Source organism: Nothobranchius furzeri, chromosome 3, assembly GCF_043380555.1.
Source record: "Nothobranchius furzeri strain GRZ-AD chromosome 3, NfurGRZ-RIMD1, whole genome shotgun sequence".
Classification (NCBI taxonomy): Eukaryota; Metazoa; Chordata; class Actinopteri; order Cyprinodontiformes; family Nothobranchiidae; genus Nothobranchius; species Nothobranchius furzeri.
This window is the reverse complement of record NC_091743.1, coordinates 73,440,902-73,455,369: the sequence shown is the minus strand read 5'-3', so window position 1 is coordinate 73,455,369 and position 14,468 is coordinate 73,440,902. Positions and strand designations below refer to the sequence as shown.

Here is a 14,468-nt window from a genome sequence, read left to right as displayed (position 1 = left end):
CAAAGAGTGTGCGCGCGCGCACACACACACACCTTTATTATGATCTCACAAACGCTGAAAACGCACGTGGCGCTGCACGTGACGCTGCCTGTTTACGCTATATTACGTCGCTTTGTGACGTCATCCTGCCAGCCTATAAATAGGGCGCTAAAACCCCTTTGTCAGTCAGTCAGCTAAGCTTAGCTGGAAGGATGAGTGCATTCGGGGATCTCTTGTCAACTCGTACACTCAGAGATTTCTGTATATTTACTGCAGAATTCCAACAGTAACATACCGTTTTTCCAAATTATGGTAGGATAATGTTAAATCTGATGTTTTTTCTGTTGAATAACGACAGCTGGAAAATTACGGCAAAAAAACGGTCTGGTCTAATACAGTATTTCCTTTGAAGCACATTTTTGAAGTTGTCAACTTGAACAGCCAGTTACGTTGAAGAAGAAGAAAAAGAAGACAATCACTCTTCATCCTCCAACTTGAAAGCTTCTGAAAGGTGAGTTTATCACTCTTAAGAATGTAAATCATGGTTTTGGTTAGTATTAAGTCAATATATAGATCACCAGAAACCCACTTGTCAAAGTTTAGCATACTTACAAAACATGACACGAAATGAAACATCACTTGCACTATAGTAATTTTAGGAGTTTTAGCCTTTAGCATTTAGCCTTCAGCGCAAACATATAAACAGGATCCCTGCTCCCTCCTTAACTGATCTGCAAACCAGCTGGCCATACCTGTTTACACAATGTGGAATTTTTTTCTCACTTTGAGTTGCTGACTGATGTTGCCATCCTCCGTGCCTTGGAACTGTCAATTGAGGAGTTTGTTAATGCCATTGTGGAGTACTTCCGCACTAAAGTCAAGACTGCTAATGTCCAGACAATCCTGGCACAAGAAGAAACTGATGATCTAACATTCCTTGTTGTCCAGCTTTTGATGGCTCACTTCAAGGAGTCCCCTGATGGGCTGATTCTGACTACTGATGTAGGCTTATTGCACATAAATATTATGAACTTCGTCCGTTTTTGTATGTATATGCATACTGTCTTGCTAATGTACACTTGTCCATGATTTACAGGAGTTTGCAACGGCAGCGGATGTCGAAACCAGCCTAAGTTTGCCAGCCAGCCCTCATCTGATTTTGAGTGAGTTCAGAACTGATTAGCACTATTCACATGTTTCGCTTAAAGTTGCTTAATATGTATATACCGTAAATCCTCTAATACAGGCCCGGGCCTGTATTTGACCCAAGCTCATCAAGCTCCAGGCCTTTATTGGAAGGAGGGCCAGTATTAGAGGCAGGCCTCTATTTCTATTTGAGCAAAATGAACTAATGGTTCGCTGGAGTTTTTGACAATTAAAATTGCGCCCACATTTTTAAAGTTAAACACATTTCTTTTAACAACGGTAGTTCCTTCTTCAGCCCTCTCCCCCCTCCCCCTGCACAGCGGCCGCAAACTCACTGATGCGCCTGCAGCCTCTCGGAGTTCCTGCTGCTCTAAACATTAAAATAATTATTTCATTTTCTGTTCCTCACTTCTGATGACCTTCAATAGTGTCTGTTTGTTGCAACAGCAGGTACAAAAACTAACTTGTTTTTATTTGACTATTTTTCTGTCTGTTTATTATCTTCCTGCATCTCCTCTCAATCCTAAAGAAAAACTGCTGCCTGGGTTCATATATATTCACCTTATGAGTTACCTTTGAACTGCAGTTCTAAAAGATCTACCGACCGCAAAAACAGCGGAGCGCTCGCTGTTTGGCGGCCGTATCAGTGATCAGTGCGTCGGAGGACAAGGTGATGCCCGCAGCGCCCCGCTCCACAGCCTGCAGCGAAACGCATCAGGCGCAAATAAAAGACAGAAAACATTAAAGGAAATGAACTGACACTGAACGATCGCGTGTTAAATTAGTTTTTGAGGAGGCGACACCTGATTGTGACTGTGGCCGTGCTCAGGAGGCAGATCTACCGACCGCGAAAACAGCGGAGCGCTCCCTGCTTGCCGGCCGCATCAGTGATCTGTGCGTCGGTGGACAAGTTGATGCGCCCCGCTCCACAGCAGCGATACACATCAGGCGCAAATAAAAGACAGAAAACATTAAAGGAAATGAACCGACATGAACGATCGCGTGTCAGTACCTACGGTCTGGCACAGCGCATTGCTGATCACAGAGAATGTGATCATACGATAATTCAATAGGGAGCACAGACGCGGAAGTGATAGCGTCGGTGAAACGCCGGCTGCTCTAGGAAACCCCCGAGCGTTCGAGCGTCAACGAAGTGACACGGAAATGCCGGGCTTTCCAGAAGTAAGTAAGATAACTTACTATGAGCTGATAGTTCGTTGGATTGATTGGTAGGTTGGAAACTCTGATCATGAATCTGAAGAAACGATGACTGAGTGGTGAGCTGGAAAGGCGACTTCCGTTTATAGCCGTGGTTTGTGACGTAGGTGCGACGTGGAGGGAATCCTTGCGAGGGGCATGCTGGGAGTCCCTACTTCGCGGATTTTCACCTATCGCGGCCAGGTCTGGAACGCATCTACCGCGATAAACGAGGGATTACTGTAGTTCATACACCCCCTACTGCTGCTCTCCAGAGTGTTCTGCAGCATAATCAGCACGTTCTCTTTGAACTTGATAGTGTAATGACCTGGCTGGGGTTGTAAGCCAGGTGCATTCTGGGTATTGTGTTATATGTGTTTCCTATCGTTCTACTAGTTCCTATGTGCTGATTTGCGTGTTGTGTGAGTGTTATGTAAGCCACAGGGAAGGTGATGTGTGTTCTATGGAGTGGGTTGAATTAGCATGCTTAACTGACACCGTGACTCTGTGTGGTAGGAGCGTGATAGAGGATCGTGTCTGTAGCGTTACAAAGCGTTGAAGAAAAAGCCTAATAAAGGTCTATGTGAACCCCTACTGCCTCCTGCTGGTTGATTTGTGAACTACAACCTTGCCGCTAGCACGCTCGTACTTGCTTGTTACCACATTCCATCCGGCCACAATAAGAGACCGGCCATTATTTACCTCCGCTGACTCCGGCACCGGCCAAAATTGGAGACCCGGCCTTTAATTGAATACCGGCTTGTATTAGAGGACTTACGGTATGTAAAAAGAATATAAACACTTGTAAAAAAGGGGATCCAAAGGTACTTGCCTAACATTGTTAAAAAGCCTTTACTAGAATAGAATTGTCTTGCTGACCTTAAATGAAGTTCTGATGTTTTAAAATATTGTGTGGATAAAAATTTGAGAGAAAATGTAACAAAAACGTTCATCTTTGTCCACCACAGGTGGCAATGAGCAAAAACTGAGTGGATGGATGGTCAGTGCTGAAGGCCATGTCATCTTTGAGGGGGTCCTGCCAACATTTTCAACAGGGCTTGCAGCGGTGTTTGCCACATTTTACATCTTCAACCTGCAATATCAAGATGAGGCAGCAAAGACTTTGGAGTTTGTGCAACGGTAAAATGATCCTGTGAAATTATTTATTTTGAAAACACGGCGCTGTAGAAAAAAACAGCAATGCCAAGATTTCAAAACTATCAATCTGGTCATAATCAAAAGTTGGCAAATTTGTTGATGGGGTTTCAATATATTTAAAGGGATGTTCCACCCCTAAGTGAAATTTGGTCTATTTCCATATTCCCCACAGTTGAATAAGTAAGAAAAAAGTAGTTAGTAACCAACGCAGTAATTCTCCTGATCTGGAAGCAGTCCATTTGTTTTAGCTTAGCATAAACAATGGAAGTGAATAGCAAAAGTTAGCATTTTGTGTGCAAATGAGATTAAAATTACTCAATAATGATACCAATTATTCTTGGTGACCTCAATAATCATGTTGACTGCAAATAAAAACTAGGCAATAACACAAAGGACTTGCAGGAGCCAAATTAGACTTGGGACTACTTTTCGACAAAGCACCACTGTAACCACTGTTGAATGGCGCATGGATATAACACAGCGGTCAAAAATTACGTGTGATTTGTACAGTATTTCTTTTTGTAGTTTATTATACAGGTGTAATACAAGAAAAAGCCTTACTTATGTAGCAAAGGGATGTGAAAACGAGCCAAAGACATACAGCTGCAGCGTATTTCACGTTATTCCCACAGATGTTTGTTTACAGAAGCCGGAGGTTTTTTGGACCGCTGTGTTGTATCCATACGCCATGCAGCGGCAGGTTACAGTGGTGCTTTGTCGTAATGTAGTTCCAAGTCTATATCGGCTCCTGCAAATCCTTCGTGTTACTTTTTACTTTATATTTTCCGTCGACACGATTATTGAGCTCACCAAGAACAATTTGCATTGACTATTTTTAATCACTTTTGCACACAAAATGCTAGTATCTGTCATTCACTGTTGATGCTAAGCTAAAAAGCAGACCTACTGCTGCCATATCAGGAGAATTTCTGTGCTGGTTACTAAATGCTTTTTCTCACTTTTCTAACTGTGGGGAAAATGAAAGTAGACCAAACTTCACTTAGGGGTGGAATATCCCTTTTAAAAGCATGATAATTTCTCCAAAATACAGTACATTCAGAAAATATTCAGAGAACATCACTTTTCTCTCATTTTGTTATATTACAGCCTTATACCAAAATAGTCTAAATTCCACACACAACACCCATAATGATGATTTGAATATATTTTTATTTATTAAAATAAAGATCACTGAGAAATATCGTGTACATTAATATTCACAGCCTTTGCCATCAAGCTCTAAATGTTGTCTTGTTGCATCCTGTTTCCACTGATCCTCCTTCAGATGTTTCTGAAGTTTAAAGCCATACTTTGCCAATTTTTCATATTTTTAAATCATTTTCTTGACCCAGTATGTGCTAAAATGACCCTTTACAGGTTTAATGAAATGCCACTCAGACTCCCATTGCCCTCTGTGGCCAAAATACAGCACTTGCAACTTTAGAGTGTTGGGCCACTCCCTGCTGGACTTAGAAAAAGGAGCTGACATACCTGGCGCTGCAGTCTGCTTCCAGCTTCTTGCATGGTGTAGATCATGAACACAGCTGATTTGTTTTATTTAGTGATGAATCACTCCTGTAGACACTAATGAAAATACAATTCAGCTGTTAGATTAAGGTGTTAAAATAAAAATACGAACGCACAGCGAGGAGATAAGTTTTACGTTTGGTTTCACTAACGGACACTAGGGGGTGCTAAAACAAGCCTAAACTGCCAAGTGTTCCTTCAACGGGAGTCATCCTGTGGTAAATTCAGTTGGTTGTGTCACACCCTGTCCTGTCTCCCCTTATGGTTTAGTCATGTGTCTCTGTTAATTGCTCCCACCTGCCTCTCATTTTCCAGTCACCCAAGTTCCCAACCTCTTGTATTTAAACCCCTTCAGTTCTTTGTCTCGTGTTGGATCATTGTTTCTGTCAGACGCGTGCCGGTGAGTGAAGCTGAGGCAGGATCCACACGCGGGTGCAAAGGCAGGCAGGCAGACAAGCAGGAATGGTTTAAAGGCTTTAATACGAAACACAGTGATTGGAAAATGAGAGGCAGGTGGGAGCAATTAACAGAGACACATGACTAAACCATAAGGGGAGACAGGACAGGGTGTGACAGATTGGACATGACGATCCTTGACAGTACATGTCAGAGCATAAAACAATCAAAAACTCAAAGAAATACGGCCATGTTTGCCGTTACTGGGTTGGTAGCAGGTGCTTTGATTATTAAAGCGGTTAGAAACGCTTATAAATACTTTTATGGAGATGCAGAAAAAGAGGATTTATCCTCTTTAGAACAACCGGAGTCTGATTTTAATAGCCTTGGACCCGGAAAATCAACACGTCTTTATCTTGATCCACTGATTTCCAGTGTTGGGAGTAACGCGGTACAAAAGTAATTAATTACTGTAATGCATTGCTTTTTGCTGTAATGTGGTAATGTAAGGCATTACAGGGAAAGAAAATGGTAATATTTACTTAGTACAATTGTCAGTAACGCAGTAATTACAATGCATTTTTAAACCCAGAATCAAGATGTGGGTTTCTTAAAAATTAAAATTGCGGAAAGCCCAAATAAAGATCCGGTATCTACATATATTACGTCATTTATGGACTCAGCTTTGTGGGCATTCTATGAGCAGAGAGGACGCAGCGGTAATGGCTCAAATACTCCAGCTGTGTCCTGCGCGCGGCCGCTGTTATATTCACAAAATCGCTCCACCAAAACAAAGTCATTCACTTGCGATCGTTCATATTCTCTGTACTTTCTGTACATTTCTGACGTGCTTTGCTTCAGCTGAGTTCATAATCTGTGCCCTCGCTCAGTGATTTCGACTCATTGCTGCGGGAGCGCAGCGCATATTAAGCTTTTTGTTTTGTGTTCGGTAGATCCCTTTGGCTGATTAGAAATCTAGGAAACTTTTTCTGGAAGACGGTGAAAACATGCAGCATGCAGGAAGGTTAGAGAGAGAAAGGGCCGGAAATTATTCAAATAAAGTCAAGAAAACAAAACAAAGAGCTTGAAAAGAAAAAAAGAAGGTAGATGTAGCCCCAATACACATTTTTACCAGTGAAAAGCAAAAATATATAAGCATTTCATATTTATACATGTGATAGAATCAGATCACCCCAGAAGTCAGTCCCACATCCAGGGCCGTATCAAGGCATTTGGGGACCAAAGCAAAATAGGCTTGGAGCCCCCACCACCTCACTCCCTGCTCAGTTAATCTAAGATGGCAGCGTGCTGAGAGTACAGATTGTTGTTGCTTTTATTTAATAAACAATCATTTTAAAGCACTGAGCGTCACATTACCAGATTCATATTGAAGTTGTTTTGGTGAAAGTAACTTAAAGTAATGCCAAAGTAGTGTAATGCCTTACATTTTAAAATCAGTAATATTGTAATGTAATCAATTACATTACAATGAGGGTAACAAGTAATAAATAATGCATTACAGTTTTGAAGTAACTTGCCCAACACTGCTGATTTACCTCTTTCCTGTTCACTCTTTCTTGACATTTTTAAATCACAATTGCCAATTTTTGCTCATTTTTAATATGTATTTTAAACATTTTCTAAATGCTTTTTTATATTTTTACATTTTGTGCTTTTGAGAAGCGCCTCATGATTTTTATCTTGAGAGGCACTATAGAAATGATACTTTCTTCTTCTTTACAGAGACATCGACCCATCGGTTACAGACGATGAAGGGACGAATCGTCTCTCTCTGAAAGCTGACAGAACTGATGTTGAACATTCTTACGGAGAAACAGAAGACAGTTTATCCACTTTGCAAAAACCAGAATATGAAAACAGCGATGGTTTTGGCCTGGAGATAGCAACTAGTCTACTCAGAGATGTCAAACAATCGGTTTTCTATGAAGAGGATTCTGGATCCCAAACAAGTCTCTCTGTGGCCCATGAAGATGCAGAACCACTGACTGAAAAATATTTCTTTTTCTTTTTTTCTTTTTTCTTTTTACCGTGTCCTGTCTGGCTGTGAAGCAAACAGAATTGATGTCTGAATGCTGGTAACAAGCCTTACAGATTTACTCTCAGGTGGAGCATCTTTCTGATTTTACGTCAGATGAAGTAACTACGTCAGATTTGGATGTGTTTCACTTAAGAGACTCTGGCTCTAAAGCTCCCAGTGAGCTGAAAGAATTAGAGGCTTTATGGAAGGAGAAGCAAAAACATCTCCGGTTTCAGCGGAAGATTGGCCTGGAGATAGAAACTAGTCTACTCAGAGACGTCGAACAATCGGTTTTCCATGAAGAGGATTCTGGATCCCAAACAAGTCTCTCTGTGGCCCATGAAGACGCAGAACCACTGACTGAAAAATCTTTCTTTTTCTTTTCTTTCTTTTTATTTTATTTTATTTACCATGTCCTGTCTGGCTGTGAAGCAAACAGAATTGATGTCTGAATGCTGGTAACAAGCCTTACAGATTTAGTCTCAGGTGGAGCATCTTTCTGGTTTTTCATCAGATGAAGTAACTACGTCAGATTTGGATGTGTTTGACTCAATGGGGGGAGGACGCTGGCCTGTCTCTGACTACAGAGAGGGATATTTGGGAGAATCAGGCTGGTCTTTCCACAATTATGGAGGAGAACTTTGGGGAGAATGATGAAATATCACTTTCTTTAGAAGAAAAGGAGGAAATGTCTCCTACTGATGAAGAATTAGAGGAAATAGACAGTGACACATCTGCTTTTTTAGAGGAAGAACTGATTCAGGGCGACATGTGCGCTCCAGAGGGCCCTCAGTCGACGCGCAGGTGCAGTCATAGAGATCGGGGTAGGCCGGTGGTGGTGCGGGGGACGTTCGGCCACCCCGTCGGTGGGTGACTCGCCGGCTCGGCTGGGGGTCACGGGCGCCGGCTGTAGTGGAGTGGGGTAGGTGATGTTGTCGGCTCCCCCTTTCGGCGGGTGGCGTCCCCGCCGCAAGGTACTGGGCTTCGGCTGGAGTCTCAGCGCCACCATCAACTTCCCCTTCGGCAGGTGGTGTTCCCACTCCAGGGTGCGGAGTCTCAAGCCTGATTCATGCTTCTCCGTCAGCTCCGCAAGGGACAGATGCGCACGGATTGATGGAAGCGTTTTGCCCTCATACTTCTCCGTCTCCTGGGGAGTGTTGCAAAGCAATTGCCCGGCAGGACAACAGAGGGCGTAGCGCTGTTCTGTGGTATCCTGTCATGTATCCGGTCCAAGATAGTGCGTTTATATTGTGTTTTTTTGTATATAAGAGACTTTTTAACACAGACAAATTTGTCTCTCATCCTCCTCCACCTCTTCATGCGCTCACCACCTCTAAACCCACGTTTCCTGTCATTTCCGTCCACAAATAATACGCTTGCTGCGCATCTTTTCACTCCTCCAGTCACGGGGGAATTAAACGTTCATGTTTTAGAGTTAAGTCGCAATGTATTCTTCAAGCTTTTCCGTGTCTGCCGCAAGTTATCCTCGGCTCTGTTTATGCTTTTGAGGGTGCAATGGCAGCGGTGTAGACAACTGCGGCATCCTGACCAATCACAAGCTTGCGTTGTCCGTCTCGACTGACGGATGTTTAGAAAAGAGAGCTCGACTCCGTCCGTCCTTGCGGAGCTCTCCGGCAGGCCCGCAAGGACGTTGCGTGTCTCCGCACTGATGCAGACGGAGAAGCATGAATCAGGCTTCAGGTGCAGTGCCACTGCAACTGTCAACCTCCCTCCCCTAGGGCAGGTGGGTTTCCCACCCCTGGGTGAAATAATCCTGCTGCAGAGACGACACAGACTCTGTGGGTGTCACTAACCTCCTCTTTTCCACCTTGCTCCTGTCTGCGATACGCTTCAGTAGTGTCCCTGCTACCATCTCCTATGATCGCCAGACTCTTTTGTCCTTCCGTTTGTTCACGATCTCCCACGATATTCTGGTCTGATTGAACTCTGCCCGAGTGGTTATTCTTTTCTTAGCCAGCCCCGGGGTTCTGGTCGTGGTGGAGGCCTAGCTGTTGTTTTCAGAGACCATCTTCCACGTAGTTCTACAACCTCTGGTCACTTTGCTTCCTTTGAACTGCAGCTGATTAAAGTCGGGCGTAAGGACCCGTTCTACTGTGCTGTGGTCTATCGTCCACCTGGTCCAAACAGTTCTTTCCTTCAGGAGTTTAGTAACTTTCTATCATCCACTGTGAAGCTGTCCAGGCTGGTGATTGTTGGTGACTTTAACATCCACGTTGATGATCCCTCCCATCACTTTGCCATGAATTTCTCCAGTATTATGGACTCCTTCAGCTTTACCCATCATGTTTCTGGCCCCACACACACCAGGGGGCACACTCTGGACCTTGTTTTTACTTCTGATCACCACTGCATTTTCTTTAACTTGTCAGTTTCTGCGTCCCCACCTCCTGCTCGCCGTATGGTTAGTTCTCGTTTTCTTAATGAAAGCACAGCTAGAAATTTTTCTGCTGCTTTTGATCCACCCTGTTCTTCTGATAACGACCCAGATTCCTTACCTTCTCAGTCTAACGATCACTGCCTCTCCATTCTGGACAATATCTGTCTTGTCAGAACCAGATCAGTTCCTGCAGTGAGCCCTACTCCCTGGTTTCATGACAGCCTGAAGCGCCAATGCAGAAAAACTGAGCGTTTGTGGAAGAAAACCCGTCTCCACGTCCATCTGCTGCACCTAAAGGATCTTCTGTCATCCTTTAACTCTGCAGTCAGAGGCACAAGGGTTTCCTATTTTTCCAACCTGATGTCCCAGAGCAAAGGGAACCCCAAGGTGCTGTTTAACACCATCAGCAGCATCGTCTCTCCTGCCTCTCCTACAGCCTCCATCCACTCTGTTGCAAACTGTGAGAACTTTCTGTCTTTCTTTGTGGACAAAGTCAATAAGGTTAGATCTAGCATCTCTCCTTCAGCCTTATCGCTGCCTCTCCCGACTCCAACCAGTCCCATCATCCTAGATAGCGTTGCTCCTGTTTCTTTGCCAGAGTTAACCAAACTAGTTAACTCTATGAAGACCTCTGCATTCCCCCTTGACATCTTACCCTCATCTTTGTTTAAAAATGCTTTTCAGTCCATCAGTCCCAGCGTGCTCTCCATTATTAATGCTTCTCTGGTTTCTGGTCAGGTTCCTGCTTACTTTAAGAACGCTGTAATCCACCCGCTTCTTAAAAAAACGAGTCTCGACCCCTCTCTCCATAGCAGCTTCAGACCCATCTCTAAACTTCTGTTCATCTCCAAGATCTTAGAAAAGGTTGTGGCTAAACAATTCACAGCTGCTCTTGATGAACATAACATCTATGATTGCTTCCAGTCAGGTTTTTGTAGAGCTCATTCTACTGAAACAGCTCTTCTTAGGGTCTCTACTGACCTTCTGACTCAGTGATGCAGGGGACTGTTCTGTTCTGGTCCTGCTGGACCTGACTGCAGCTTTTGACACTGCTGACCATCATCTGCTACTGGAGAGGCTGAGAGACTGGGCAGTTCTATCAGGAACTGCTCTGGAGTGGTTCTCCTATCTTTCTGAGCGTTCCTTTTCTGTGGCCATCTCCAAGTTTAGGTCCTCCACCACCTCCCTTACCTTCTTGGAAAATTAACGGGTTCTTAACCTCTAACCGGAAGCCCGTTAAACATCAAGACCTCTTCATGGCTTGTGATAACCCTAGCGACATCACATGACATGCAGATTTATTGGCGTGAAGTTAAAGGTCTTTCTCGTGTACCCGGAACTGATAAGGATCTGATTGCAGACTCTCTTGCCAAACAAGGTGCAGCTGTTGGTACCCCATGGTCCTTTAACCCCTTGTGGCTCCCTGACAGTGTGTCTTCTCGGGCAAACCCACCCCGTGTGTGTGTCGTGACTTGAGCTCAGGCCGTTAACGCGTCCACCTCTCGACCGTCGGATGGTTTTGAGTCTGTTCTTCCTGTCTTTTCTGAAAACAACCTTGTCAGTCTTCAGTCCCAGGACTCTGATATTAGCAGGATGATCCTGTACCTTTCTGATCCGACAGCTCATCTGCCTTCTCCTGTCAAGCTTGACTCCGTTCCTGAGCTATGGGCTCTCTTTCGTGTTCGTGTCATTCCCTCTCTAGGTGTTGTTAACTACAACGGCGCTGTTAGAGTGACCAGTCGATCCACAGCCTCCAAGGTCAGTGACACCCACAGAGTCTGTGTCATCTCTGCAGCAAGATTGCTTCACTCGGGGGTGGGAAAACCACCTAAAGCTTGGTTTATGCTTGACGCATTCACTTTCCGCTTGGTGATGCGGCTCGCGGATGGAACGCGCTTCACAACTTGCAGCGTTTATAGGTTCATGCAGCTTGTCTCTGCGGTGAGCTAATATTCTCCCAAACTGTAGGGGGCAGCATAGAGCTCTACGGCATGCATCCAACACTACACCATAGTAGAAGTAAAAATTACTGTTGTTTACAACATGTCATTCCAGCATGTTTTAACAGCGCCCTCATCTTTTCCGACAGTGCGAGCTATTTCTCTCCAAGAATTATTAACAACGTGTTGATCGCGGTGATCTTTGAGAGCTGAATCATACAAATGTCTGTATTTACGAACCTCTGCCATACTAGTTCTTGCCAGTCCGCCATGTTTTTCCGCGTCCGACCGTCCGCGTGGTTAGAAAATTTCCTAGGTGCGCGGTGCGGAAATTTTGGGCCGTGCGGAGGCGCTGTGGAGGGGCGTGGTTGTTAAAATGATGCAACCTCGCGGATGCGTCAAGCATAAACCAACATTAACCTAGGGGAGTTTGCAGTGGCACTGCACCTGAGACTCCGCACACTGGAGTGGGAACACCACCTGCCGAAGGGGGAGTTGATGGTGGCGCCGAGACTCCAGCTGAAGCCCAGTACCTTGCGGTGGGGATGCCACCTGCCAAAGGGGGGGGGGGGGGGGGGGGGGGCTGACAACATCACTGACCCTACTCCTACAGCTGGTGCTAGTGACCTCTAGACCTGACGTTGGTGACTCGCCTACCACAGGGGGATGGTTGAATGCCACCCTGTGACCACACTGGCTGACCCTGATCTCTGACTGCACCTGCGAGTTGTAACGAGCAATAAACCATTACGCTACAGCATTGACCGAGGGCCCTCCAGAGAACACACCTGCGCCAGACACGTTCTGAGACATTGCATTCACCCGCAAACAAACACTTCATATTAGATTCATCCAAACACAGGGTTGCTTTTTTAATACCAAAGTATTATTAATATCAAAGTCTTTTATAAATTGTCATGTTTTATAATTGTTTAGTAATAAATTTCTTAACCTTCTTAAACTTGACTCTTTCTTGAAATAAACACAGAGTGGGTGTACATTGATCACTGAACAGGCAAAGATCTTTAGATCTTCTGAATTAACAAATAATCTTTGCTATTAAATTAAATCTTTAAAAATAAATATTATAATCTTTTGATTAAACATAGACCAAGCAAGTTGGTGTATGAATTTATATCTATTATATTTATATATCCATATATAATCTCATTTGTCAATTTGTTTGATCTTAGGAATTAAAATATAAGCTGATAGCAACAGCCTTTAATTCCTATGTTTAGGTCATTAACCCTACAGTAACATTGAATCATCTCTGGTTTCGGTGTTTAACTGGCTTATGCAACACGTGGTGATCTCTCCTCACATCAGCATGGAGCCATAAAAACTCTTCCAGACAGAACATCACTTTATTTAGAAGTAGGGAATATAAAAACATATATGGAGTAAACTAAGGAAAGATGGGCAAAGCGGGCAGATCTAAAGGCTCCTTATGCTAAATAAATGGGACTTGTGGTATAGCTAGTTTGTGCTGACACCCAGCGGTCAGGGTTGTACAACAGCTCTTATCTATAGAGGGGAAGCCAACATACTCACACTGCTTGTAAACTTCATTGACATTTGAGAAATCATTGATGTCAGCGAGAAGCACGGTGGTTTTAACAACTGCCAGAAATAAAAGTAAACTGCATGAAGAACATCTGCAGAACAATGGCTTCTACACAGAGGATCGCCTCACCGTTCTTATAACTGCATCCAGCCATTCGGAGGATCTCCCCCATGTTCACGAGAGCCTAGGAATAAAACACAACAGACTGTTGCAACACATGGACCTGAACGTTGTCCCATGAAGAGCTAACATGATCCTGGTGACACTTTAAAGCCAAAGCACAGTCAGAGCAGCTGCTACGTACTTAGCGGATTATTTTGTTAATACGGCTGAATGTTTGGATAGTTTTACATCTGTGCAGAGCAGCTGTTGTGTTGTTTTAGATCATTCATTCACTCATCATTCATTGGTTTACTGTAAAGAATGTTTTCCCACACAGCTGCTGGTTAACACTGATTATTAAAGTAAAGTCATGCTAAAAAAGCTACTTTCCAGAATACTAAAGTAACTATAGCCACATCTCAGGTGTGCGGGTGTGAAATCAGCAGATGGACGATGACACCTGTCTGGTTTGGGCCTGAACACCGCCTCCCACCAGCTGGCAGCTAACCGGATCCATCCCCAGCTGTCCTGATACATACACGCTCCGATCAACCACCACTGCTTGGCTTAGAGACACAGACACAAAACAAGAGTTTTAGTTAAAGGTCTAAATATACTGATCAGGTGAGCATGTCTGCTCAGCCAATCACAGGGCAGCGAGTCAATGCCCTTAGTCGTCTAGGTAGGTGCTTTACTGGACTCCAAACTGAACATCAGATGGAGAAAAACGTGACACTTCAGTAACTTAGTACTGGTTGAGTATTTCAGAACCTGCTGGTTTACTGGGATTTGAACCCAAAATAATCTGAAGGGTTTGTGGACGGCAGCAGGAGGTAGAGCGGGTTGTCCAGTAATCAGAAGGTTGCAGGTTCAATACCGGTTCCCTCCAGAGACTGCTGTTATGTCTTTGGGCAAGACACTAAACCCACCTTGCCTACTAGTGGTGGTGGTGGTGGTGCCTGCCAGCGCGCCCCAGGCCAGCTGTGGCTAATCATCACCACCAGCGTGTGAATGGATGAA

At 44.2% G+C, this 14,468-nt stretch overlaps 1 protein-coding gene across 1 annotated transcript; it reads left to right on the top strand.

The window, feature by feature from the left end:
- Window positions 1-706: 706 nt before the first annotated feature.
- On the top strand, window positions 707-8,398 carry LOC129153142 (uncharacterized). Its single transcript, XM_054732220.2, has 4 exons — window positions 707-981; window positions 1,076-1,142; window positions 3,291-3,462; window positions 7,147-8,398. Exons 1-4 carry the CDS (start codon window positions 934-936, stop codon window positions 7,469-7,471), a joined length of 612 nt encoding a protein of 203 aa, XP_054588195.2. The 5' UTR covers window positions 707-933; the 3' UTR covers window positions 7,472-8,398.
- Window positions 8,399-14,468: the final 6,070 nt, after the last annotated feature.

Coding starts and splice junctions, on each gene's coding strand:
- LOC129153142 (XM_054732220.2), top strand. CDS start 934: ATGGCTCACTTCAAGGAGTCCCCTGATGGGCTGATTCTGACTACTGAT. Junction 982..1,075: donor GGCTGATTCTGACTACTGAT/GTAGGCTTATTG, acceptor CATGATTTACAG/GAGTTTGCAACGGCAGCGGA. Junction 1,143..3,290: donor CAGCCCTCATCTGATTTTGA/GTGAGTTCAGAA, acceptor TGTCCACCACAG/GTGGCAATGAGCAAAAACTG.